Source organism: Xylocopa sonorina, chromosome 9 (genome assembly GCF_050948175.1).
Source record: "Xylocopa sonorina isolate GNS202 chromosome 9, iyXylSono1_principal, whole genome shotgun sequence".
Classification (NCBI taxonomy): Eukaryota; Metazoa; Arthropoda; class Insecta; order Hymenoptera; family Apidae; genus Xylocopa; species Xylocopa sonorina.
In genome coordinates, this window is record NC_135201.1 from 9,248,690 (window position 1) to 9,275,963 (window position 27,274).

Below are 27,274 nucleotides of genomic sequence, written 5' to 3' on the forward strand. Positions count from 1 at the left end.
GAGACTCGTATAACATGTAATAATTCGTGCTGATTCGTATAAGTGTACGTATACGTATATAATAACAATAATAATAATTATAACAATAATAATGACGGTAATAATAATACAATTCGTTTGTTCAATATGTGTCATTTCTTTTTTTTTTTCTTTTTTTTTTTCGTTTTTCTACATATATACAGTGCTCTCTCGACGAACGCGATTTTGATTGTACGCGGAGTTACTTCCTCGTTAAATTCCAGAGTTCATTTCGAAGCGATTTACGAGCGACAACCAACGGGAGGGTCGAGAAGAAACGAGCTAGAGTCGCCGCTGTATGCAAGCGAGGCGTCGAATTTAAACGGTTGACGAGCAATCGAACTTGACAGAGGAATCAAACAACCGGTCCTTTGTGTACGTCGGACAGTAGAATATCTGCTCGCGTACACCTCTGAGATCTCGAACGTTCAAAGGAGACTAACAACGTTGAACGCTCCTCGTTGGATATTAGTTAAAATTAGACTCATTCTGTAACTCGGAAGATGCTACAATTGTTCCCAAGGAAACGTAAATAAACACGTTGTCACAAAAGTCTACGTACAGTTACCATCGGGTATATTGAACCGTACAAAATTTGTTATCACAAGTGTATTAATACTTCGTTAGATCGTTTGCGGCTTCGCGCGTTCCACGATTCGAGCAGCCTGGACAAAGCAACACTTTTTACAACAGCCGTCTGATAGAGGGATCCTCGAAGTGGATGCCGTGGCAATAATACTTAAAACAAACGGTTTCATTAATCCCATCAGAGACAGCCGCAGCGTGCCACTGTTTCTCGTGGGCTAGAGAAGTTGTCCCTATCGCACGGTGTCCCTAAACCGCGCGTTCCTCGAGGGAGCATCGCATACATGTATTTCTATATGTATATACGTAATGCGTGAACGTGTGTGTATATACTCTGGAAGGCAACAGTAGAATGTACCGTGAATTAAACGTAGCGTAAACGTACGTACGCGAAGAACGAGGACAGTAATTAGGAAACACTCTCGAGACTCCTTCGGATCGTAACGCGTACGAGAACGCGATGTTTCCTAAGCGATCGATCACGTAGTCGGTTTATTTTCGTCCTCCTTTACCGCCTCTCACGATTTCCGATTCGTTCGACGAATCCATGAGCCTGTACCGATCTCCGCGTTAAAAATACAAGGCGAGAGGTTTCGAGTCGGTTCGGCGCCCGAAAGCAACGGGGAACAAGACTGGTGAGGGGTCGCGGGCGAGAGGGGGTCGGGGTCCTGAACAGGGGAATGCAGTGACGGGCCAGAAAAGGGACGGAAGAGAAAGAAGATGAGACGGTGAAAGCCCTGAGTAGCGAAGAGTTGGAATATGAACGTCGGGGTTAAATGGTGGGAGGAAATCGTGTGACGAGATTACAGCTAGCCTGTGTGACTTAAAACATTCTACGTCGACTTTAAACGTGTTGCACGAACTCTGGATTGAGAAACGAGAAACCCATGAACTCCGTCTGATCCAGGTTCATCATGAACAGCTTGTCCGTGGGCGTCAGATCCGTCTTCTCCGAGGTGAACTGTTTGTCGAAGTTGCTCACGTCCTTGCGATGTTTCTGCAATCACCATTCGAAGATCGTATCACTCCGTTCTTCTTTAACGTTAACGAACATATATTGTACTCACGATTTTCGGCTTGAACGGTGGCTGCACCTCTCGATTCTCAATCTTCTCCCAATCGATGCGTCGGAAGAACGCGTGGCTGCGTACGTCCTCCTCGCCACGGAAGCCGCAGCCAAGCCTCTTCACCGGATTCTTAGTGAGGAACTGAGAACAGAGAACGAATGAGAATCGCAGTCCAGCGTTGTGCACGCAGATCCACGTTTAATTACCGCTTTGCAAATCTCTCTCGCCTCCTTCGACAAACTCTTCGGGTAGCTAACGTTATGCTCCGTGATCGCGGCGAACAGCTCCTCCTCGTCCTCGCCATCGAAAGGCGGCTGGCCAACCAACATCTCGTACAGCAGCACACCGTATGCCCACCAATCGACCGACTTCCCATACGGCTGGTACAGTATAATCTGCAACCAACGAACAAAGCGATCGATAAGAGAGCCGCTTACCGCGGTCCACGTACGCTCAACAGTTTGACCGGGGCTATCAGCCAGGTGAACAACATTTCCTGCAATACTGACTTCCGGCGCGATATAGTCCGGTGTACCGCAGAACGTTTTCGTCGTCTTATCCCCTGAGATGCCTTCCTTGCACATTCCAAAATCGGCTATCTTGATGTGACCGTCTTGGTCCAACAGAACGTTGTCCAGCTTCAGATCTCTGTAGACGATACCGCGACCATGAAGGAAGAAGAGGCCAATCGCTATCTCGGATGCGTAGAATCTGCGTGTGAGAATGATTTATCAACGAAAAACAGAGACACGCCTGGTAAGAGTCGCTAAGTTACGGGAGTTGGCCAACTTACACTGCAACTGGCTCCTTGAATTTGCCACACTGTTGTATCTGATACATTAAGTCACCGCCGTTTACGTACTCCATCACGAAGTAAAGCCTGTCCATAGTTTGGAAGCAAGAATGCAGCTGCACCAAGAACGGCGGTTTAGTTGACAACGCCAGTACGCGTTTCTCGACCATAGTGCATTCCACGTCGTCGTCCTGGATGATGATGTCCTTCTTCAAGATTTTTATGGCGTACAACTCGTCGGTGCCTTTTCTTTCGGCTAACATTACCTTAAATACGAATCCAGAAAGTGAATAGGATACGGTACACGCGTGCGCGCGTTAGTATTAGACTGTAAAGTGGTTTGGCTACAAAATGTAATTCCTACACTATTATTGGACTCAAGCGTGGGATCCTGACATTCTCGTTTGTTAAGAGTACCAAGTATGCGAAGAAATTAAACCGTTCGAGCGATAGATACGTGCTCTTAACAAAAGAAAATATCGTCCATGAATTACGAATGCCACTCAGATCATCAAACATTAGAGAAATAAAAAAGGAATTCCGCGTGAGGACGTCCGATCCAACCGAACGCCCCTATCGTTTAATATCACTTTCCTGTGGCTACAAAGAAGAAAAAAGATGAACCGTGGAAAGTAGAGGACGAAGTGCCTCGTTGAAAAGATACTTTTTGTAGCCACTATATACATATATACGCAGGAGGAGTGGACGACTGACTTTGCCAAAGCTGCCTTTGCCAAGCACCATTAGGAAATTGAAATCGCTCGCCCTGATCAAGTCGCTCTTGCCCATGTTGTGCGGCACTTCCTTGTCCTGCGTGGTCGTCGTTTTCTTCGTGACCGAGGTTTTCTACGAGGAGAAGGCAAGAGACATTCAAAATTGTCCGCCGCGTCCCAATTCCCGTGCCAATCATCCTACGAACGATCAAAACGTACTCGCATCTTCGATTTCAACTCGGCGAGGTCCACGCCCTCCTCCGGCACAGGTACATTGTAATATTCGCCTTCCTCCTGCGTGAGCAGCTTGAACCATCCCTTGGCAGGTGCTTTGATCAGCTCTGATATGCCAAACGAAAGCGAGCCCATGAAGTCGTTCCTCGATGTACGATCCCAGTCCCAAACCTCGATCAGGAGCCGCCTGTCCTTGTCCTCTGGCTTCAGATCGCTGTAAAACCAATCCATCTATTCGCGAACCATTCGTGATGATTTAAATGGAATTAGAACCGAAGATATCGACGATCTTGGAAATCTCGAGGACCCAGGACAACGATGGCGAACTCTCTACGACTCGTGGTGACTTCTCAAGCTATACGCACAAGATTAACGATTCTTCAACGTTGATCTTTATTTTCTTCAAACTATCGAGACCTCTTTTTAGCCATTTCTTGCTACATTTGATCCACTTCTCAAGAAGGTTCGCCATCGCTGACCTGGGAAGTCGTAATTAGGAGTCTCTCGAGGCCTCCCCGGGGCCTTTTGCCATCCGAGGCTCTACGTGGACGCTTGCAAAGTCGATCGACTCGAAGTTCAGACCTCCAAGCTATTCGTGACCCGAGAGTTTCAAATTCGAGAGGACTTTCGAAGCGATTCGAAGCGTTTTAGATACCATCGCTATAGATCAATGATTCCCAGCGGGCGTTACGCTGAAAGAAATTGCTCGCAGGTACGTTTCGCACTCTAAAAGAGATTACCAGACGATACTTTGGACGCATAATCAAGGAACATACGTAGTACGTTACTCACAAAATGATTGTCTCGTTCCATTCTGGATTCAACGAGGACTTGATTGTCTTTGTTTTCTTCTTCACGGTATCCGAATCCGGGATCAACTTCAGCTTGACGTAAGGGTCCGACAAGCCGTTCGGATCCATCGGAATGAGATTTCGTCCCTCCTTCACTGAAACGTCCGCGAGAAGGGGGTGAAAATTCGATTTGGCCCTCCGCTAGGACTCGTTACGGATCCGTCACGCGAGCACAACGGAGAACGAGATGGAATTCATTAGCGATAATCAACCAACGTTTAGTATCCGGGCGTTCAGGTCGGAAGAGGCTTAATTTCACCGGTAATAACTATCTAATAATAAAGATCTCGCGCTCCTCGGGGCCCTACTTCAACACTTGGATAGCTGCTTGACGGAAGGCGTCGATAAATCGATCCTCGGATATTTTTAATGGCAATTATCGCGTGGAATAACTAAATACGTTTAGAAACCGTTCCACACTCGATAGAGTGTGGCAACCCTACAACGTCACACGAAGACTGTTCGAATCGTTTTACAGCGATTCCGAACAGGCTTCGATCCTTTGACGTTTAGACTGAATGCCAAACAGATTTTCTACGCGGATGCCGGTTTAATCTCGTTTCGAGGATCGAATAAAGCGTTACGAGCTACTACTTCTTATCGATTTTAATTAACCAAGGCGAATCTTTCGGTAGAAACTTCTCCAGGGTGTCCTCTAGTCTGTTAGTATGTTAAATTCATTCTTACTCCGCGCAATCATTCACTCGAACAGCTCTCTTCTGTCCTCCGGAACGAGAAAGTTCGAACGAAGAATACGTTTCTAAAAAAAAAAAAAGAAGCTTCTATACTAAAGCATAAACGATTCGTGTCATCTTATAATTAACACATTTTGTATAAAACGGATCGTTAAACCGATTGACGTCAACAGAGGCGCGCAGCTCGAAACTTTGTTAAACAGCTTGACAAAATTGTACGTCTTCGGAGCTGGTGCACGTGCGACCTCGCGAAGAAGACTCTGAACTATCCTCTGCGTCCTTCCTTCGTTCTCCGTTGTTCTCGCTTCCAAAAGTGATCCTTCAGGGTTTCCATCGCGAGTGAACATCGATCCTGCCACGCTTTTCGATACGTGCGTCGTTTTCACCAATACATCCGCCTCTTGTTTCCTCGTAAGAAGCTCTCTCAGTTTCCCAGAAAAATGTAATACAAGTTAAGAATCGTGTTATATCGTATCTTTTTCCATCCATCTGGAGGCTATCTCGTAAACGAGAGAAAAGAAACGGAGGAAAGCGTGACTGGAGATCGAGATAAGTAACCGTCGAGGGTGCGAGCGAAACTTACCTTCGACTGTGAGCTTGTTCCCGGAACAGGTGATGTGCAAGTTTATACGACCACGTCTCTCGGTATGGTCGCATCCGCATAGATTCGGCACGCTCTCCTCGCACCTCTTGTGTACGTTCATGTCGCATGCTACGTTATTAGATCATCATCGATTATCGTCATTGTCTGGCCGTTCGCTGGCACGTTTACGTCAGGCAGCCAGACCGGCAATCTCGTTTTTTTTTTTCTCTTTTTAATTTCATTGTATTCTTATCAAAAGGTCTGACGTATATCTTGGTTGAGAAGTAGTGTTCGGAATTCGAGCAGCGGGGATGCAGGTCAAAGAGGGGCGCGCGGCTCATCACGCGTTTCGTTCGCCATCGAAAAACTGCAGCCGCTGATCGCGTACTCTTTTTCTCTCGAACGATTTTAAAATAGAAGAACGCTACTCGTTCGTCTCTTTATTAACCAGTTAACCGTGACTGACGAGTATACTCGTCGTGGATAAGTGGCACGATTTTGTGTATTGACGAGTATACCCGTCACGCGTATATAGTAGTGACTATTGGCTCGATTCTGGCGACACAAAACGAGGATGCCACAGTTAACCGGTTAAAAAACAAAAGAGTAGCGCGATCGCGGTTGCAGTTTAGGGTGCACACGCGAGACTCGACGAACATCCGTGGAATCATGCTAGGGGTTTCTCGTGCTTCAGACGCGGTGTGTAAACCAACAGTCGTACGAATTACGAGGTCGATTATCGTCTCGTGGTTCATCCTCTCCTTCATGTCTAAGTCTCAACGTTCAAGCGTGATTCTCGCGCGATAACGATCCTCGTAATCGTTCGCCAGGGGGTGAAGTACAACGAGAAGCTGCGACTACGACAGACTAACAAGTGGCCGAGGGTGTGATCTGCCGGAGGACAGACGTCGATGGACGAAACGGTGTGCAAGAGGAGCAGAGAAACAGACGTTTCAACGCCGCGTTACGGATCGCGAGAATTAAATGGAATTCCATCGAACAACGGGTGTTCTCGAGACACGCGAGCGTTGTTTATTACCGGATATAATGGGTACGCGATTAAATACGCGATCAAAGTGTCGAAAAGTCGGCGTGGGAAAGTGTTGGCGTTCACGTTTACTCGCTGTTGGGCAAACTCTACACAAGTACTCACGTACATCACGATAATTACGTGCATGCAGAGACAGAGTCACGTTGTATACGTAACACGTGGAGTATCTCGCTCTAAACAATACAAATCGCGGATAGATAGGTGTCTGTACGTAAGACGTGGCTAGTATGACAGCATTCTATGTACAAGCCGGTGGATATCGGTTACTTTGTACGGCGTTGGTAACGATGGGCGTACTTCGAAACGATTCGACGTTCTTCTAGACCCGTGGAGACCCGAGTCTTCTCGAGATCTTGAGACCAGTTCAACGGAAACGCAATTCCAGCGCGAATCTGAAGCGTTTTTGTATCATAATTCGATCAGTTTCGGGACTTCGCGTAGCTTGAAACCGTAAGAAGGTAAAACCAATCAGGTGTCAACTTAATTCTTCATATCAGAATCGACTATCGATCGTTAAAAGTGGAAAAGAAGAACATTAAAACGCAACAAAGTCAACCGTAGACTTTGAAGACTAACAGCGTCTACCTAGTTACTCTAGAGCGTCGCTAGAATTAATTACCCATCGAGAACCGATTCGAAGCGTTTTTCAGATCCCATCGCAGGACCGTGGCAAATAGAGCAACGAAAGGGAGAAGCAAGCGAGGAGCTAACCAAGCGTGCGACCAAGTGCAAGGTCTTCCCTTCTTCGTGAAAGAAAAAAAAGAAAAAAATAGAGACAGGACGGTAAAGAGAGCGACACTTTACAGTGGACCAAGAGGGGAGTGCGAAAGGTTACTGGCAAACCATCGAGACACGAGCAACAGTGCGCTCTCGCCTCGAACGACGAAAACGAACGACTGGTTGAAACTCGTGGCGAGGAGGGCACACAGATCTACCAAAAGAATTCGTGCGTGAACATCGACAGACAGAGCAGAGAGTAACGAGATGTCTTCGACCAGTGGGGACGCAGTCGTACCTGGTCGACGTATTTTTAAACGACGGTTTATTCCAGTCTACGCGCGATTAATATCGTCGTAACGCGGAACAGACACGATTCGACGTAAACAGACACGGGTTTTACGAGGAACCGCGGGTCCACGCGGTCGTGGTCATCCGCGCGGGGAGAACCAGCGGTACCAAGGACAAAAAGCAGTCCAAGGAGCAAAGAACGAGTCGCGTTCGACTCGTCGAGAGGCGAGCAGAAAAGAGATGCCGCGTAATCGTCTCCGTTAGCCGGAAGCGTTTTCACGTGGCTGGCGAACGGTCGAAGGGTGCACCGCGGTCGAGGGATGATGGACTACGTCGAGAACGTGAGAAGGAGAAAGGAACTCGAGTTCCGTCGAGAGAGAACGATTACGACGAGGAGCTCGAGGGATGACGCACGGGAAACGCGGGTGGTTGCGAGATTGTTGAGGTCGTGCATTTTACTGGGCGATCCTTTTCGCGAAATTTCTATCGGTTCTTACACCCCTTACGAGGTGCTCCCTGTTGGGGCGTACTCGCGAGGGCTCGTATCTCACCTTTCGAGTAATTTTGATCTTTTGTAATTGTTTTATTGTAATTTGAATCTTTTTTAATTTTTTTTTATTGTACTTTGTGATTCTTTTGTAATTGTTTTTATTGTAATTTTAATTTTAGTAATCTAATTTTCGTCCTCTGGATCCAAAGGTACCGATCGAAAGCGAATTCAAGGTGGACTTTAAAGTACCGAGCATTTAACGCGATTTGCGATTCTGTTTCTTGGGTGGCGAACGATTCTATGCGAGGAAGGGGTGTACTGTGACTGGATCGCAAATGCAACTAGCGGCATGGATGGGTCGTATTAGAGATTCGAGTCGATTTCGAGCGTACGGGTTGTTGGAGCAGCGAATGAGAGGACGAGACGAGGGATTTTACAGATTGTTTGGCAAGTATTGGCAAACAATTTAATGGAGCATTCAGACGATCGATTATGCGATGTTGCACAATGTATCGTTAAATATTTCTGTATATATCTTTCTCCCAACGTTAAATTCTCTTCACGCGAGATGTTATCGTTATTGTTCGAATAAAAGTTTCAGTTTGTAAATACAAAAGGCAAGATACAGTTTAGAGGACCGTCCTGTTACCATTGTAAAATTACACTTTACATCTGTCTGTATCCGAGAACCAGACTAGCCCTCTCTAAAAACTACACTCTTTGTACATTAGCTCATAAAAACGTGCGATCGTTCTCCCCGCGACACAATCGTCAAACTGAATCACTTTCATCGCCCGCTGCAACGGGCTTTCAAAGCAGACCCGCAGGAAACCGTGATCCATCGAACCAACTTAGAAGCTGACCCAATACATCACTTTATTACACTTTCTTTCTATTACACGAGTCGAGGTCTCGCGAAAGGGTAAACTTGAATTGCTTTTGCTCCCTTATATTTTTACACACCATCTAAGTACCCTCGCAGAAATACCCTTCTCTTCACCCATGAAACAACTCGAACGTTTAAAGCTAAGTCATAAAACGCAAGCATTTTCAATTCAATTCATTTACAAACCAGTTGAAACTGGAGTCGAGCTAGTCTGATATCCTCAGACACAGATATACATCTCTACTCGTCAATAATTGCCAAACGTGTTTTACGTGTAGACGCTGATACTTAAAAAGCAATGACCTATCCCCTTGCTTCAGGTGTTCGACACTTATCCAGCCCCCTAACACGGTCGCAGAGGGCACGACGAGCGGGACCATCGAGTCGTTCGACGGAGAACCGAACAGAAACCGAGCTAATCGTTCGACAATAAGTTCGCGTGAACATATGAGAGGATGTGTGTGTGTGTGTGTGTGTGTGTGTGTGTGTGTGTCGCTCCAGCTGGATCCGAGGCAGAGACAGCGCGGTATGCGTTTCCGTCTTAATATCGAGGAACGACGGGAGGGCCAGAGTTTTGTGCACCGCGACGCATGGCAGCGGCTGTTTCCTCTCGAATCTAGACGAACGCGAACGCCCGCTATCGTCCAAGAGAATGTCTCTACGTGAGGATAAAGACGCGTGCGAGATTTAGCCGTCCCGGTGGAGAATGTAATTTGCGGATTGAGTCTTGTTTTTTGGTATTTCTCTTGTTGGTTTTTTTGTTTTTTTTTGCAATTATTGTTAGCTACCTGCACATTTAAGTCCCTGATGCGCGATACCGTGAAGCATCGAGCCGCAGTGGTCGCAGAAGGTCGGCGTCAGGTACGTGAAAACCTCCCATTTGTGTGCGGTGCTCATCTGGGAACAAGAAACAGCGGCCCGGGGAAGCCCGGTCCTTCATTTTTGATCTGAGCCTCTCTCAGTTCCGAGCGATGCTTACTGCCCGTGATCCTCGTTAAACCGTCCCTAAACGCGGACCTGTTGTGCATCGCGCGGTTCGCACGCCCGCGTCGGTTCGTTATTTCGGACAGAAGCGGGTCGCAGTGCAAATAAAACAACGTGGAACCTCTCGGCGACGCGGATTAGGATTAGTAACAGGCGACTTTGGGTCTCGACTTTCGAGCGAGACCAAGGTGTTTCTCTACAGTCTGCGGGTATCGAACGCGAGCCGAGGTTTGGAGCCTCCTCGAGAGTCTTCCTGGTCACGAAAGCAACGGTTGATTTACATTCCTTTCACGTTTCATCTCTGGTCTAGTTATCCTCCTATTCCTTTTAGGTACCAACGGAAGTGCAACCACGGTGGCGCAAATATAGCGCACGGTTGTGCCACGATTTGGCAGTGCGAGCATTGTACAGATTGTAATCGCGCGTAATAACGAAACCGTTTCCAGCGAGGCGAAGTTCGCCCATGCCAAAAGCGAATAAATAAACCGCGGTGGTTCCTCGGCCTTCGTGGCTCCCGAGAGTGTCCAAGAACCGTCGGATCGCGTTCGAACCGGTCCATGGAGAGTATCTATCCGTCGTCGATTAGGACAACGTCGTGTTACGAAACGGTGGAGGAGTGGTACAGAGAAAGTTGGACGGTTTCGACGGAGGTAGGGACGAGATCGACGAGATTCCAGATGAAGAGAGGTGTAGACGCTTCCTCCGTCGCGTCTGTTCTCGAATGAAACGGAGACTTTCGGTTTCGTCACGGGTTACGGCTACGAGTGAAACGATCGCGGCCCCTCGATTCGAGCGACGGACGAGAAAAGTCGTTTTTCACCCGGTAAACCTATTTGTCGCGAGGTGGCCACTCTCTCTCTCTCTCCCAGCGATAAAAACAGCCGGTCGCTGGGTAACGGTTTCTTGGAAGAACCCGTTCTAGCACCGTTCTACTCTCGAAATTGGATTCGACTCTTCTTCTTCTTGGGTCCCCTCGCGGTACACAATGAAGAGGGAGGGAGCGAGACGAGGCAGGAGAGAGAAAAAAATAGAAGAATCCGAGGGACAGCGGAAGTGGACGGGGGGTTGTTGAGCCGTTCGAGTAAACGGAGGCGGAACAGCTGATAAAGAGAAACGAGGTGGAGCCAGGGAGGTGCCTAAACGCGTTTCAATTTTCCACGGCTCTTCTACCGCCTGGCAGCGTCGAGCGTTTAATTAATTCCTCGCGTCCGCTCTTTTCCGGTACGCACGGGCACCACCCGCTCTTCCTCGTCGCCTCTAACTTGGCTCGTCGTCAAAAGCGTTCCGCGTCGCTTCTGGGTGGGTACCAGCCGCGAATTCTCCCGTCCCCTCCTGTTCGTTATATTCGTCGACGGGCGCGGCGCGTGTCGAGGAGGCGCGGGTGCGAACCTTTTCGTGGCTCTCTTTCTCTCGCGAAGTAGGAAAACGCGCGCGATAGTCGCTCGAGAGGGTGGCTTAACGTACGAGGGCGACGTCGAAACGCGCGACGGGGCTTCTTCTTCCACGCGTCGAGTACACACGGGACGAGTCGTATAGACAGAGATTCGAAGAGTGCGGGGGACGAATTGTGGTACATGTAGAAGCGGAAAGACACAGAGTACATAGAACAGACTGTGTGACAGAGAGTATTGTACAGAGGTGCTGATTCTAAATCGAATACACAAATTATCTCTGCTACTGTAGATCAGGGGTGGAAAAATTAGAATATCGAATATTAGAATTAGACTTCGAGGTGCGTTTAAGTGTGGACATTTAAGTCTCGTTTAGCTTTGGTTCCTCTTACCTTCTCATAGCGGCGGGAATAATTTCGATTCGCGGTTTAAAATTAACACTCTGCGTGTACGTAGAACAGTTCTATTTACATATGTACATATGTACATCGTGGATGATTAAAGGATGCAACTGGTTCGAGGCATCTTTAGAATCGAACGCGTTGTTACTCGCGATAGAACCGCGTCGACGCGTCTACCTTCTATCCGTCTATTCGAAACTAGTCGACGTTAAAGTGGTTTACTCGTTTCAGATAATTCTCAGTCCATCCTCGTCTACTTTACGCGATTCGTATCGTTCTACCTTCGACACGATCGACGAGCGAATCCCAAATTCAATTAAAATCGATCGAAAGGCTTCGCACTACCGCCGACGAGAAAGACGAGCGTGGATCCGGCAAGGTAACGCAAGTATCAAGCTTCGTCATTCAGAAAAGGCCAAGCTAAATATTGCGTGTACGGCTATTACCAACAGCAACACGTCTGTGCACACACACACGCTATAGAAGGCGGACGATGGAGGATGGGTCGAGATATCTTGCGACAGGGGAAGAAGTTACGTTCCGCGCAGAAGATCTCGAGCACAACGAAAAGAGAGTGGTAGATCGAAGGAATGTGTCGTGTTTAAAAAGAAACGTGAACTCGTCTAGCGATGGACAGATTCGATTCAAGTGTCACGTTCAATGTACTCCCTCTATTCTCGTACACTATTGAAATTGTAACGAGTCCATCGCTAGATTCGTCACCGCGGTAACAAGGGCGGAAATGCGAAGAGGAGATACAATATTCATGTATAACAGAGAGAGAAACAGAATTTCGTCCCTTTTTTACAACTTATCAATCTTCTTAAACGTAACGCGTGTCGAGAGATGGAATTGATGTTTTAAGTTCAATTACAACATACGAGATCTATCGAAGCTTGCTCTGATAAAAACTGTACAGACAAATGAATCACGCGAGCCAATCGAGCTATTAATACACTTTTAAAAAGAGGCTCTCGATCGAAATCGAGATGGGAAACGTGACTCGAAGCGTGAGAAAAAGGTTGACCTTCGTCCTCGCTCCGCGTACCTTCCATCCACCCCTTCGCATATTTCCGCCTCTCATGGGATAAGTAAATAGGCGCGCGTTTCTGCACGCGTACACACAGAGGCAGACATGTTCGCGTGTTGGCACGCGTGATATCGATACACGATCGGAGGCACATTCATCTACACGTACAGAGAGAGAAACAGCGGACCCCGCGAAGCGGCGCGAGGGTGGAAAGAAAGAAAAAAAAGAGAACGTGGAAAGCTTGCCACAGATCTTGCTTAAGAGGCGCGAGTACAAACGTTATCCGCGAGTTACGTGCACCCGCCATGGTGTAAAGAAGTTGAAAAACGCGAGGGTAAAAAAAGGGAACCACTCGTTCCCCGGCATCTCGATCGTCTTGTCCGCGAATTCCGATCTCGTTACTGTACACGCAAACTGTTCACGAGCTAGGCAAGCTTCGCTTGTACGGAACATTTACAGAGGAGGAACAGCGGGAGGAGAGTAACAAGAAGAAAACGTGGATGTATATAAAATAACAGAAGAAGAAGAAGAAGAAGAAGAACAAGATTAGAAGAAGACGAGAAGAAGATTAGAGGAACAATAATACGAAGACAAAGCAACACCACGAACAAACGGTGGACCAAAAGATGTAAAGTATACGATCAAGTACGTATATATATATATAAATATATATAAAATGTGCGACAGTGTGTGTGTCCATTTTCTTTTCGTGTGTCTGTGTGCGTGTGACTGGTTGCGTGTTCTCGCTTTTTTTTTTCTCATTCTTTCCATTTCAGTTTTCTTTTCATATGATACCTTGGCACTTCATGCCCTGGTGGATGACACCATAGAGAAGACTACCGCAGTGGTCACAGAAGGTGGGGCTGTTGTAGGTGTGTTGCTTGAATTGGTGCTTCGTCCGCGTGTCCTGCGTTATTACACCATTACACCGTGCACACACACGCAGACTATCAAGGGTGGATGGCGCGAGGATCGTGGTACGAGGAGGATCGGACGGAATTCGAGGATGGATCGATCTGCATCGAACGAGTTCCCTGATCAGCGATTCGTACCAATTCGATCGATAGCGATCGAGTAGCGTCCTGGCTCTCGAAGATCGACGAGCGTTCCCTCGTCGTGAATGCATTCGCTCGCATAGGTTGCGACGAGAGTCGCGGTCGCGTTAAGCCTTCGAAGCTGCCACGTATCTCGGTTCGCGAACTAAGAGAGTGGCAACTCGATTACCGCCGACTCGTTAGTCGCAACCACCCTGCGCTCGCGATGGTAGTTCGACGTGTCTGAACCGAGCGACACCCGAACGTGTTCCAAACTTCGCAAACTGCAATCCTGCACGAAAGTACCGGGGCACTTGCTTGGACGTTTTTAACGAACCTTCGTTACACGATGGAAATTACTGTTGCCAAAGAGTCTCGAGTGTATCGGTCGATCAATCTCATCGCCGTCATTCGTTCATACTTTTATGCTCTTGGTGGTTCTGTCCTTTATCAAAAGCTCTTTTCTAATCTGAAAGAAATTACATATGTAACTTCACTTAATAGAAACTCGTTGAATCGAAGAATTAGTGAAACGCGTTCTCGAACGAGACACGGTAACGTTCAGTAATCTCGTCGAGTGGTATCATAAATAGTTCAGGCGAGTGCCTCGGGTACTTTTCAGCAAGCAGTCTCTCGTTTCTCGATCGATCGAGCGATCAATAAAATCGCACGCCCTCTAAAGCTTATCCAATATGCATCGTGTGCAGGTACACGTCGCCGTTCAGGGAAATCGAGGCGTTGCGATCGAGGCTGTAAGAATGTACGGTCTTACGGATATCGACAATATAGTCATCTTCGAAGCACAGAAGCACAAGGAAATCAGCACCAGGGCCAAGGAGAACGCTAGGACATCGGTCGTTTCTTTTTTTCTCTTCGATCGGACCGGGCTAAATCTCGGTTCAACGAAAACCGTATCACAGCTCGGGGGGTGAACGTTCGCGACTCGTCGACCCTTCGACTTCCGGCGAACGCGTTCGAAGGGTGATCACAGGTGACCCCTGGTAAAAGTTTCCGCGATCTATTCTCGGGGCCCCGCGAGACGAGTCGGGATCATCGCCCATTAACCACCCACCCCACCCCCCCTTTTCGATAAAAAACCGATTTCGACCAACGAATTTCCTTCTATTCGCCGTCCGCAATAATTATTCCGTGTTACAAGCGTGGTTAAACGAAGCGCAGAGAACGCTTAGGCCAATCGTGCGCGGTGCGAGAAAACGTGGAGAAATATGTATATATAGCTCTTAGCCCCGGGTGTCCTTTCCCTGTTTACTTTAGCCGAGGATCATCCTTATCCTTTAATCGTCGCGTTACGCCCTTTTTCCTTTCGGATCTCGGCGCTCGTCTCAGGCTCGTTACCCGCCCACCCCTGCTGTCCTGTCTGTTTCTGAAGATACACGCGTCCCACGTTACACGGATGTCCCGTCGTTCGATTAACAGCTGGGGGCGCATTTATACACGCGACAATCTCGTCGTTAGCCGGCAGGCACGATTCCCCAGAGGTGTGCGATTCGCGGGAGCTTCCTTCAAAGTCGTGCAGGCTCGGCGTGTCTCGTTCGATCGTGCGAATTTTCATGGGCCGCTAGAAAAAGAGGCAGTCCGTCGAATCGATTGCGTCGTAAAAATACGCTCTCTGTACGCGTTTCGTCGACGAAAGGCTCGACCTCGATATCGATCCGGCAGCGACCTTCCTTAACACCGCTCGACGCTTTTCACAGCGGCCGCCGATGGGCACGCTCGCCCCGTTACACATGCACACATTTTGCACGCGTGTTTAGACCTCGTCCCGAGTGATTAACGCGAATTTAGAGCCATCTGGGAAAGGGAAAGTGATCGTGGACGCTCGAGCGTAACGCGGTAATCGCCGCGCCTCGATACAGAGGCGTGCTGCACGGCTGTTCACGGATTAGCATTCGTTTTTTTTTTCCTCATTCGCCTCCTTCAGCCCTGGAGAGGCACGTGTCACACCACCCGAGGGTAAAACAAGAGTTCTTCACGAGAATCAAGTTCACCAATCTACACGCGCGCACGTACACCTCTCCCGTCCGGTGTACATTGGTGGAATTAACTCTCAGAGGAGCAACACGTGATGGTTTTATCCTCAGGTGGTGACCAGCCTGAAATTCACCCTAAAATTCGCACGAACTTCTGCAGACTTTTGGTCTTCCCATCCTTGATCGAGTACGAGAAATAATTCCGGGGTTACTCGATGGCTTCTCGAATAGAGATACGAGTGCAAAGGGTTGAAATGGTATCGAGCGTAGCTCTCCATCGATTTCCAATATAACGAACGATAAAGAACAGCCGACGAGATTGGATCGCAGCTCCACAGCAGGGGAGGACGGTGCGCGAGGCCTCAGACGAGTCGCGCGTAAATCGCGAACAACGATCGATCCCCATTTCTTTTTTTTTTTTTTTGTTTTCGAAACTGTGAGACGCGTCTCACTGAACGTCCTTGGCTTTGGTCGAAAGAGAGAAAGGCGCGCGACAAAACTGCGCCGAGAAAATAAGTATATGATAAACGAAAAGTAAACTCGTGTGTAACTCGAGGTATGCGGCTCGTCGATACTCACGTCCGAGTCAGCTCCTTTGTCGGCGCCAGGGCACGTGAACGTCACGTATTCGTGGCATCGTTTGTGGACGACGAAACTGCAGACTGAAACACAACCAGCGAAATGGAGCCGACCGTTCTTTCCCCAGGTGAACGCTCTCTTACCTTGGCATTGGTATCCTTGCTTCCCAAAGCCCCTGAAACAGAAATTTCCATTCAGATTAATCTCTCTGGCGGACGCACAGAACACATTACAATAGAGTCAACTCTCCTATAACGCGATTAACTCGTAGCAGATTATACGAGAACCGTGTTAGAAGAGTGTCGTGTTATTGGAAAGTTGACTGTGGCACGTTCCTTATGTATTCTACACCGTCGTCGGTCCTCATCGATTCTCGCATGAGCTCTCATCGAAATTATTAATGGCAACGTTCACTTAAAGAAATGAAATTCTTTTCTCGCTGCATTTTTATGAGCAACTACTATTTCCATGGCTTATTTCCTGCAATGGAGACACGAATTAAAAATGATGATTATTCAGAGTAAGAAAAGGATTGTTATAGTTTTGTGAGAGATTATGATCGAATAGTAAATTGATATTAGAAGATATGGAACTGGGACGAAAGTATTATCGTTCATTTTTTATGTATAACTTCGGTCGCAGTGGCTTCAGAATTATGTCACTGTTGCAATCAATGAATGATATGTCTCTGATATTTAAGAAGGCGAACGTACGTCCATAATTCTCCTGAAACTTCATAAAATTTGGATCTAGGCAATGTTAAACGAAAGGATTTACATTATGTAGTAAGAGTATCGTTTATCAATTATTTATAGCCCGGCTCCACAAGTCCAGATGTCTATTAATATTCCCTCGTACACAATGACTTTGTTCCCAAGTGACAACTGTGTGATCTACTTCCAATCAGCCGTGACATTTATTTGCATTCAGAATTATTTACTCTGCAATAACGAGTAGACAATGTATCTGCAAAAGAAAGAGATAAAAAGAAAATCGATTGTTTATAACATAGAAAAACATGTATATCGTATCTTTAGTAATCCTTCTTAGCATATTGAATCAAGTCACTCAGAGACTTTAACGCATATCTTCTGTGCGATTCAGTAACCATTGAAAATCCTTCGTTTGATAACAAGTGTCGAGGGAACAAAAGATAATGCAAAGCATACACTAAGGTGACAATAGAAAAGAGCGAGTACCCCTTGGGAACTCAGTTTGACGAAGGCCATTTCACCCTGATACGCTAAACAATATACGCGTCGTTGGTACCTACATAACCGACCAGTCGTGGCACCATCCATTTTCCCAATTCGTTTCTAAAAAAGCTAAATTGGATCCGAACCCTTCCTCCCGCTGAAAAGACTTTTATCGTGTACACAAAGCGACACGCGGGCACGCCTCGTTAAATATCCTCCCAAGGAACGTCTGAAGCGTCGACGGTGCGTTTTTTTGTCTCGTTTCCCCAATAATTCCAAGGGAACGAGAAACGATGCGGACTCCGTTCCATCGATGCGTCTCTATCGAGTCACGGTGGCGATGTTCGAGTGTCCCGATGCGAGTAACGAGCGACCAAGCGATCGTCTCGCCCCCACGAAAAGGCTCGCCTGAACGTGGTTTCGCAACGGTCCGCAATATGCGGCGCGGGTCGAAAAGAGAGGAGAGAAAAAAGAAGAAAAATGCATTTTCAACGTCGCCTTTGTTTATGGCCGCTCTGACGAGTGAACAGCTTCCATGCTGGACCGTAACGACGATTAAATCAGCTCCAACGAGCAGATCGATATTTCAAGGTTCCAACGAGGCCTGTTCGCCACTCCCGCGCGATCCTCCCGATCGCGCGCTTCGTGATCGAAATAATTGCGACGCGTAATTACTCGTATCCTCGAATGCGAGACCAGCTCGAGCCACGTTGGGGCACTGGTGCTCGAGGAACGAAGTTTCGCGCGACAAACTGCGAGCGAGTGGAACACGCGAGGGGCTGGAAAAAAGTTTCCTCGACGGATCCACGTCTGTAACGAAAGAGAAGAGGAGATTCAGAAAGGGCAAACAAAACACGAGAAGACGAGGGGATAAGAGATGAAGAGAGGAGGGAAGAAAGCGTTTGAGAAATCCGCGATTAGCCTACATTTCTTCGTAGCTTAAATCGAAACACCGGCTGAACGATGGATACACGGGTAGAGAACCGTTCCGATCCGATTCAGAAAATATTTTCGATCGTTAGACACGCTTTAATTGATTCCTTGCCTTCGGCTGTTATCCCATTTAGACGAACGTTAACTCTCATCAGCCAGCTGAACCAGTACTCTGTAATTACCCTAAGGATGGCCGTCCTCGAGCTTCTGACAGGGTTTTAAATGAAAATCTTTTTTCAGGTATAGCAGGAAGAGAAAGGAAGCTAGCGAATGGGTCGATGGAACGCTGTCGAACGGAAATCGCGTTACACCTAAGAGAGTTAACCGTAGTTTTATTTAACGAGGAGCAAGTGTTTGACCGAATTCGAGGGAAATCGATTTCGCGCCTCGCAACGACACCGTGGTAGCCTGGTCCGCGTTATAACAGGTGGATCGAGTCTATTTTCGACACGCGGCATGCGCCGCGCACCTTCTCTGACCACCCTTTGGAAAATTAGGGTCGAATCAGTCGACCCGTTCGACTATCTACCGTAACCGGACCGAAACGAGAAGCATCCTCCGACCACGAGACACCCTTCCTTCCAACATCGAGGTGTACGATCATAAAAAGCCGAGATATCACGCACTAAGGACAAGTCTATCTTGAGACACTTTTATCTTGCCAGCTGCTTTGCTTAATGTCAAAGTAGACGGGGTAAAATTAACGTTACCCTTTGCAGCGCAGTAATCTCACTCTGAAATCTACCTTCCTTCTAGCAATTGTCTGAAACTGAACGATTTTCTCGAATCATTTTATGCTACAAGATTCCTCGAGTGTTTGGAGATGTAAAGTCGATTAGTTTTCACCTTTTGTGTGCCTTCGATGGTTTTCGAGAGATTAATCCAAATACGTTTAGTAGTCTTATCACTTGAAGCCTATTTCCATTCCTTTGGTATAAATGTCAGTGGATGAGATGAATGGAGTGCGACGTGAATATTCTTCCTCTTCATAAATCTGCAAAGTTTTGTTGCAAACTTGTTATCGAGTATATTAAATTGTTTCTTTGAAATACTTTGACGCGCGCTATAAACAATTTTCGTGGTACTCGTTCTGCAATGGATCCGCATATCCGTAATAAACGACGCTACTTTGGATCGAAAGAGGCAGGACTGACAAGTCTTAAGATAGACTCGTTCATAATACACGCCACCCCTTGGCATCACAAAAGGCTAACCAGGTCTTAAGTCGGACCTGCTCGCAATATGCGTTGCCCCATAGTCCCCACGGATTTTCCTGTCCGCGATTATTACAGAAATCCGTGTCATCTCGAGCGTGTAACGAAGCTCCTCCAGAATAAACGGTCTCGATTTTCACGATTAAATTAGCCGAGCGTGTTCGAAATTGAGATCGACACGCGAGAAACGTTTCATCGAAAGAGGCGAAGCGAAATGGTCAGCCTCGAGCGACTCGTTAACGATTCATGTACCGATTGTCGAGGACACCAGCATTCTGCGGACCACGGTTCTAAGAAAATACAAAATTCGACGATGTAAAATTCATCTCACGTATTCGACGAGCCGACATAGGTAATTATTAAACGATACCACTCGATTAAGGGTGCTTTTTAATAAATAACCGTCTGCTGGCTTCCACTGAATTTTACTGGATATCCTTGAGTTCTCGAGAACGAAGCTAGGAGTACGATTAGCCGATACGATGACGAATAAAGAGTTCTAGTCGAGGTATTCCGACGTGCATGTCCCAACGAAAGGGTGGCCTCATCCGAAACTGCACGAACGAGCAGGGATTGTCAGATTTCTCAGCTTCTTCTCGCGGAAATCCAATCGATGACGAAATCATATACGTATACTCGTGGAGCCGCAGGTGCTTCTTGAACCGTGACGGGTTTCCCAAGCTCATCGAGGCCCGCGACGACCTTATGGATCCTCACGAGAATCCACCGAAAGCCTTTTGTTCCAAGCTAATTGGGTTCGCTAGGTTTTCATTGATTTTCCAGCCACCTCGTCCCGCCCAGGCGACTGGCCACTAAAAAACAAAAAAATTCTCAAACCAAGCAAACGTTCGAGCAGATTCTCGGCCACGCGACTCTCTACTTTGACTCATAGAACCCCAAGATTTTTTCTACCAAACGACTACTCCACTCGCGAGATTCCCAAGCGAGAAAGAAGTTACATTTACTGAAAAATTCTCGTCTATACCTATGCTGCATAAATTAAGAACTGGTTGTAGAGATACAAGGTACGCTTGGAATGCCACGAATACCCTACTACATTGCTACCTCCATCAAATCCCCAGCAAGATACAACAAACATCGGAATGAATTTCATTTCTACGAGTAGAACCAGTCAGATCCAATAAAATACCTGATCGCAGGCTCGTGTATCTTACATTAACTTTAATAAGTGTTCCATACTCTAAGAAGAAGTTGATTAACTACTGAGAACTACAGTGTGATTCACATAGCCGCGACAACGTGACTTATTATTCACAGGGATGAACGCGCTCGAGAAGATCGCGTTCGTCACGGTGTCGAACAATGTAACACTGTTGACAGCTAGACCCAGCGGTCAGGGTTACAGTTACGCAAGATCAATTAGAACGGTTGATTGGTCGCATGCCAAAAAACGCGATCGCCCTCGATCAGCTTTCATCCGCCTTCTGATCAGCCGTTCGAAGAGGACACGCGAAACCACCGTGTCGCGACGGTCGAATCGGCTGATCGTATACCATTTCTTTTTTTCAGGGACCACGATGCGAACGATACACGCGAGGCGATCGTAAAGAGATTCTCATCGTTCGTTGCAGAAATTCAACAGGCAGTTCGCGTTGGCCTTCAGCCAGAGCACGCTCTTTCTCTCTCTCTTTCTCGCGAAACGTATTTTTTTTAGATTCCACGATTGCGGAATCTCTCTCTGAACAGTGAGATATGCGGATGCAGAGGCGAGAAATATCGCTGATTAATTATGGCAACGAGAGGCGCGATGTTGAACGATGCTCGAGCACCGTTTCTCGTCGTCTCGCTTGAGATGGTTTAAGAAAATTTCGGTAACGACGACGGAATCTTGCTTGCTATTCGACAGGATCGACGAGGCTGGCTCTAATGTAAACGTGAACGCGCCGTTTACCCCGGATGCGACGAACGCCGGCAGGATTCTCGTGAATTCCCCCGTGGAATGGCTGGGATCGCCGGAATCCGTGTCCAGATATTCGCCACGGTCCAATCTCGAACAGGAACGAGCTAACAGAGGAATAAAACGGCACGTTCGTTCAGGTCGCTACTGTAACGATCGCTCGATTGACGCATTGCGTTTAAACTCTCTCAAGATAACGAACGCCAGACCTGTTCAGACCTTAATCAGCCTGCCTGTTTCTCTTCACTATCTAAGACGCGGAATTATCGACGACGCAACTAATAATCTCATCGAGCACAATGTACGAACGCTCAGAAATGTAAGCACCCTTGCTTTCTAAATATTTAAAGAATCGTTACTGGCGATATCGTTCAAGAGTATCCAAGTTCGCATCAGACCATTGTATACACTGAACTGATAATCTATTAAATACTTTATCAAACTAACTGCAAGCGTCCTGTTGTATTCGTGCGACAGTACATCTACATTCGAGTTCCAGGAACTTTTTAAAATTGTATTCCAGACGGAGATTTGCATATGCACATCGTTTTAACGACAATTTCGCTATCGAAGCTCCTCTGCATAATAACGTTTTACAAGTAAACAGTATCAGTGTACTCAATGATAGTATCGATGAGTTCACACCTCAGAATACCATTAACTTCTACATTATATTATGCAAAAGTCCCAGCGTGTTCAAGCCGCATGCGATTCCCAAATATATATATCAGACTTTCCCCGCAGCTGACGTTTTCTCTTTTTATGTAAAACCGTACACGTCACGTTTCGAGCTGAATCTGTTAACCGTCGAGGACGCCTGTCGAAAATCAATGATACATCATCGCATACACCAACGTACCGCGAACAAACGAGCTGCATTCGCGGAGAGTAACGTTCGAAGGAGATTACCTAGCCAGGAAGAAGCCGGATACGGGATAATTTCAAGCCTCCTCCCATCTATAAACAGGCTGGAGATGTTTGTTCGCAAGATCCGCGAGGAAAGACGAAAAAAAGGCACGCCGTTAGAAGAGCAAACCAATCGGTTCCCTTTTTCAACAGCTGACCTCTTGGCCTCGCAAATTTCCCTCTTCGTATGCGTTCTTTCACACAGATCCCAGGCATCGTTCTAATCTACAATTTAAAAAGAAACGCCAATGTAAATCGGTTCCCATTTCGTGGAGGATCGAACGCGAACGTGGACCGTTGTTCGTCGAATAAAAATCCAGAAACGGCTCGCGGGCACGAAAGCGAGACTCGTTGCATTTCTTCGCCACCATTTCGCGGGCGATATCTATCTCTCTCTCTCTCTCTCGCTCTCGCGTGTAAATGAAATTCCAACCGAGCGAGGAAGTTCCCGTCGGCGAGATAATCACGCGAACCACGCGACAGTCAGCTTAAAAGCATCGACCTTTCCCTCCCCCGTTCGCGAGCACCGACGCGACTTTCCTTCGACCAGCACCACCGGAAGCGTTTACCATCTCGCGTGCCACGGGGTTGCACAGGAGGCTCCAGCGAGTCCTGCGGAAACGACAGCGTTCCAGGGGAGCGTTCGTGACCGAGCTCGACTGTTCGACGGGCTGAACGCGTAACCGGTTTAAAGCGAGCGCGTTAATCATCGGCCAGTTTCGATGGCTCGACGACAACGGGTAACGCGTGCGTTTCCTTCTTGTCGGGTTGAATGGAAGTTGTCAGGCTGTCACCGGCAAGCCGCGTCGGAAGCGGAGACTTCCGAGCAATCGGGTGTAAATCGACAGGTCGCCGTTTATCGAGAGGAAAACGAGACCTCCCCTCGACGGATGGAATCCGTTTGGCCAGAGATGACTCCGTTAACTAATTTCTTATCGACTTAGAATCGCCGCTGGAATCTGTATCCTTGTTATTCCAGTCGCGAGCGGTGTCTTCGGTGTTGGGACGCTTGTTATTTGTTCGTGGGGCTCGTATGTTCGACAATCGCATCGATTGGGACGGTCACCAGGTTTACGACGCGGACCTGACCTTCTGTAAAGTGGCAGAAAGAAATTGAGAGTTCGAGCGAAGCAATCACCATAAAGCTAAGACGAAAGTAGAATTCTCGTCGCAGAGTGAAAATATCCTGAATCTTTTGGGGAAAACGACTAATTGGCAAAGCAGAAAAACGGTAACCGATTCGCGAAAGAATGAGGATTGAACGCGAAGAGGTTGGATGAAGAGAAAACGGTAAATAGAACGAGGAAAATCTCTTAAGCAACATCAGTGTTGTCTTTAAACTATCTTCGAATTCTCGACATTCCCGCAGTTGTAAACTATTTCTGTTAAATATAGTCTATTGTTAAATTCTGTCATGCGTATAGAGCAGTGGCTACAGAAATCAATGCTTCTGATCTAATAATTCTCTGTGTCGATACATAAATGCGTAAAGAAATCACGAAGAAACAATTAAATGCAACTACAAAGCTTGCTATGCGTGCTCTGCGTTTTTTAAGGAGTGGTGTAATTCCTTTGGCCACTGCTGCGCGCTCGCTGTGGTTAACTCTGATAATATCGGGTGGTGTGATGAAATGATATACTTGAAATTCTTGAAACAATTAAGCGTTCGTTCCAGTTCGAACCAGAGTATTTCGGTCCGGCGACTCGTCCCTGTTTCACGAAGGTTGAATTACTTTAGCGAGATCGTTTCTCTAGCTCGCGTTTATCTAAATATCTGGAAATCCAAGTGTAACGGGAGACCACCGATTAATGTCACGAGTCTTTGTTATAATTGAACGAGCGTCGCGCATGATGGCCGTTCGAAGACCGTTTCGGTGGCGCGCAGCGTTTACGCGATCAACTCGAAAGAGACGCAGAGTTCTCGCGTTTGGCCGCTCTTCCGTTCTACCTTCGAGCACCGGCGGATCAGGCAATTAAAGCGACTCGCAGAATTTATCTCGCGCGAGAAGATTGCCCCTGTCGCTGACAAACGGACGCGTGTTCGCGGTAATTGGAAGAGAAGGTAACCGCGTCGCAATTAGAGGCGTCGCGTCGCGAGTTCGTGGCCCGGTTCGCATGTATAATCGTGGCGGATGAAGCGACGTTCGTCACGCGAAACCGCATAAGTCGATAGCGACTTAGATGTTTTAAATACCACGGCTCGCGATCGTGGAACGTGATTCGCGAATAGACAGAAGCCAGTGAAACAAATCCTAGCGGTCGTACGCGAGCGTGCTCCGTCAATCCGGAAGGCGCTCGTGTCCCCGCCTGGCCAGCGAAAACCCAGGAATGAATTCGCCGCCCGCTTCGTACGAAGCTGGTTAATATCGTTAACAGTTCTTATGCCATTTAATATCGCGCCACGCGAGCGGATCTGATTAACGAGCGAAAGACGATCGGTCGGAACGAGTTACACTGTGTAACATAAAACTGGAAGGAGGCGTTTACGCCCGGAGCTGTGCGAGTACAATTGATCGAGTAGCCTTAATTTTTGATCGTATCCAGTCTGGATCGAATCGGATCGAATCGGATCGGTTTTCTCTCCTGGTTGATCGGATAGAATCACGGATAGTATCACCGTATTTGTCGCAATTTAACCCAATTATTTGTCGCCGATCTCCTTAACCGAATCAAACTGGATCGAACCAAAGACGGAGGAGCGAATAATCGTTCGGATAATCGGCGGCGAAGAGGAAAGTTTCAGCCAGCTCTCTTCGTTCGCCACGACGTTTCTCTCCCGTGGAAGAAGAGGTAAGAAAACAAAGGGCCAGGAAGAATCGGATCGGAAACGTCTGTTGCGTCTGTTCGCAGCGGCAAAATCGATGTCGGCGAAACAAGTTAGTTTGATTACTGGGTCGCTCGCTATTGTGCGTCAACGCCTGTAACCGTTTTAACTGCACGTAAATGTTACGCGTTATATGTCATACCGGGTTGTGCCATGCTTGCAGCCATCCTTTTCTTCAGACTTTTCACCTACAATCAACGGTACGTTGTATCGTGCCAAGTGCGCCGGTGAATGGTGCAAGAAAAAAAATGATTACCTTGTCAGGTGTGTATACAGCGGTCTAAGAGGTTTGGAATTTTAACTGGAAATCCCGTAAACAAGCATCGAGCTCTCGCTCGCCGTCGATTCCCTACTTGCTCCTGTTTTCAACCACGACGACTACATTAAGCGGCGTGCCTATCGGTGGAATATTTAAAAGGAAAAGCCAATCCTGTTCGATGCGTGATTAATCGCCTGAAGACATTCGAAAACCCCGCGGAACGAATTGACCTCTCGTACGGTCGTCGTTTCTAATTTGGACGAAGCGCGAGTATTCTCAAGGCCGGACCGTTTAGCCGTTGCTCGAGAGTTACTCCACCGGCTAGCTAACTACTGGATTTATAACTGAGAAAGAGTGAGAGAGAACGACAGAGGGGAGGGAAAAAAACAATCGTAGTGATCTCAGGTGGAATTCGAAACGAAACGGGTAATCGATCGAGGGAACGGGGATTCAATTCAGCCGCTTAGGAGGAGGTCCGGATTGAAAGAGCACCAGCGGGTACGAAATCTGTCGCCGTCCGATCGAACGGCGGAGTCTGTTGTTGCTAAAACGATTACACGTAACAAAAGAAACGGAATGACTCGGGGTACTCACCATATGAAGTCCTTGCAATGGCTGCAGAAGGTCGGCTGCTTGAAGAACCGCGGCATGAAGCTGTGATTCTTGACAACGTAGACATTTTTCTTCTTAAGGGCTCCTTTCCGTCCACGGATTTTCTTGGCGAATGCGGTGTTCGCATCGCCGGGCCCGAGGGAGTCTTCGCACGTGTTGTTCGCTTCCTGGTCGTCCGCCATCGCGCGCTCAACTGGTCGATTCCCTTAAGGAACGATCGGGAGCGAGAACCTTTGGATACGATGCCCGCGGCTCGGACACTGCTGCGCCAAACACTCTTCCTCCCGCTCTGCACGAGCCCTCGCGGCTTTTCCTCGGCTGTCACACGTCAGTCGTAAGGTGCACACGCGCGCACATGTAGTATCTGACCCCTGCTGGATGAAGAGTCAGCCGTCCGAGCGAGCCAACGGCCACGGGAGTCAATGCGCCCGGAACTGCTGGAGAAACGGGAGGGTGAATCAAGAGGGGAGCAAAGAAAGTAACGGGGAGGCGGTGTTGAACGATCGAGAGGAGGACGTTTGTTTTCGCGGGCTGTCGAAACACCTGACGTGTCCCGTCTCAATGTGAACTCGCACGACGTGCGATGGACGATGTAGCTGTCGCGGTAACTCGTGCCGAGACCGACGGCCACCGACAACGACTCTCTGCCCTCACTCGCTGCCGTCGCTCTGCCACCACCTCCGCCGCTTTTTCCTCTTCCTCCGTCGACCCGCTGCCCCCAACCGTGCCAGCACCTCATCCCCACCCCGCTGCCCCTGTTCGTTCTTCCTTACACCTTACCTATCCTCGACAACGTACGCGCGCGCGCGCGAGCGCGCTCCTGCCTCACCCCTCACCCAGGCCGACATTGCCCGCTCGTTCCGTCCAACTTCACCCCCGCTCGTCCTTCCGTATTCCCTTTATCCTGCTTCTCGTCGTCTATCTTTCTCCTTTCTACTTCCCTTTTCATTTCGAATCAGCCTTTTCATCTATCCTACTCCCCTTTCCTATCCTCCTAGCTGTCGCCCTTCCGTCCTCCTCGTGCGATC

At 47.8% G+C, this 27,274-nt stretch overlaps 1 protein-coding gene across 4 annotated transcripts; it reads right to left on the bottom strand.

Moving 5' to 3' along the window:
* Nucleotides 1-27,234, bottom strand: Pkc53e (Protein C kinase 53E). Of its 4 annotated transcripts, XM_076901779.1 has the most exons (14): nt 27,027-27,234; nt 26,229-26,680; nt 16,528-16,559; nt 16,385-16,467; nt 13,576-13,687; nt 5,540-5,668; nt 4,203-4,356; nt 3,396-3,624; nt 3,178-3,309; nt 2,464-2,729; nt 2,180-2,381; nt 1,877-2,065; nt 1,671-1,811; nt 1-1,600 (listed from the first exon to the last, which is right to left on the bottom strand). In XM_076901779.1, the coding sequence occupies exons 2-14, from the start codon at nt 26,426-26,428 to the stop codon at nt 1,448-1,450; spliced, it is 2,022 nt and encodes a 673-aa protein (XP_076757894.1). In that variant the 5' UTR covers nt 26,429-26,680; nt 27,027-27,234; the 3' UTR covers nt 1-1,447. The 4 variants fall into 4 exon arrangements, with proteins under 4 accessions (XP_076757894.1, XP_076757893.1, XP_076757895.1 ...); XM_076901778.1 differs by lacking the exon at nt 27,027-27,234 and having other exon boundaries at nt 26,229-27,008; XM_076901780.1 differs by lacking the exons at nt 13,576-13,687; nt 27,027-27,234 and adding an exon at nt 9,763-9,871 and having other exon boundaries at nt 26,229-27,006.
* Between the last annotated feature and the right edge of the window lie 40 nt (nt 27,235-27,274).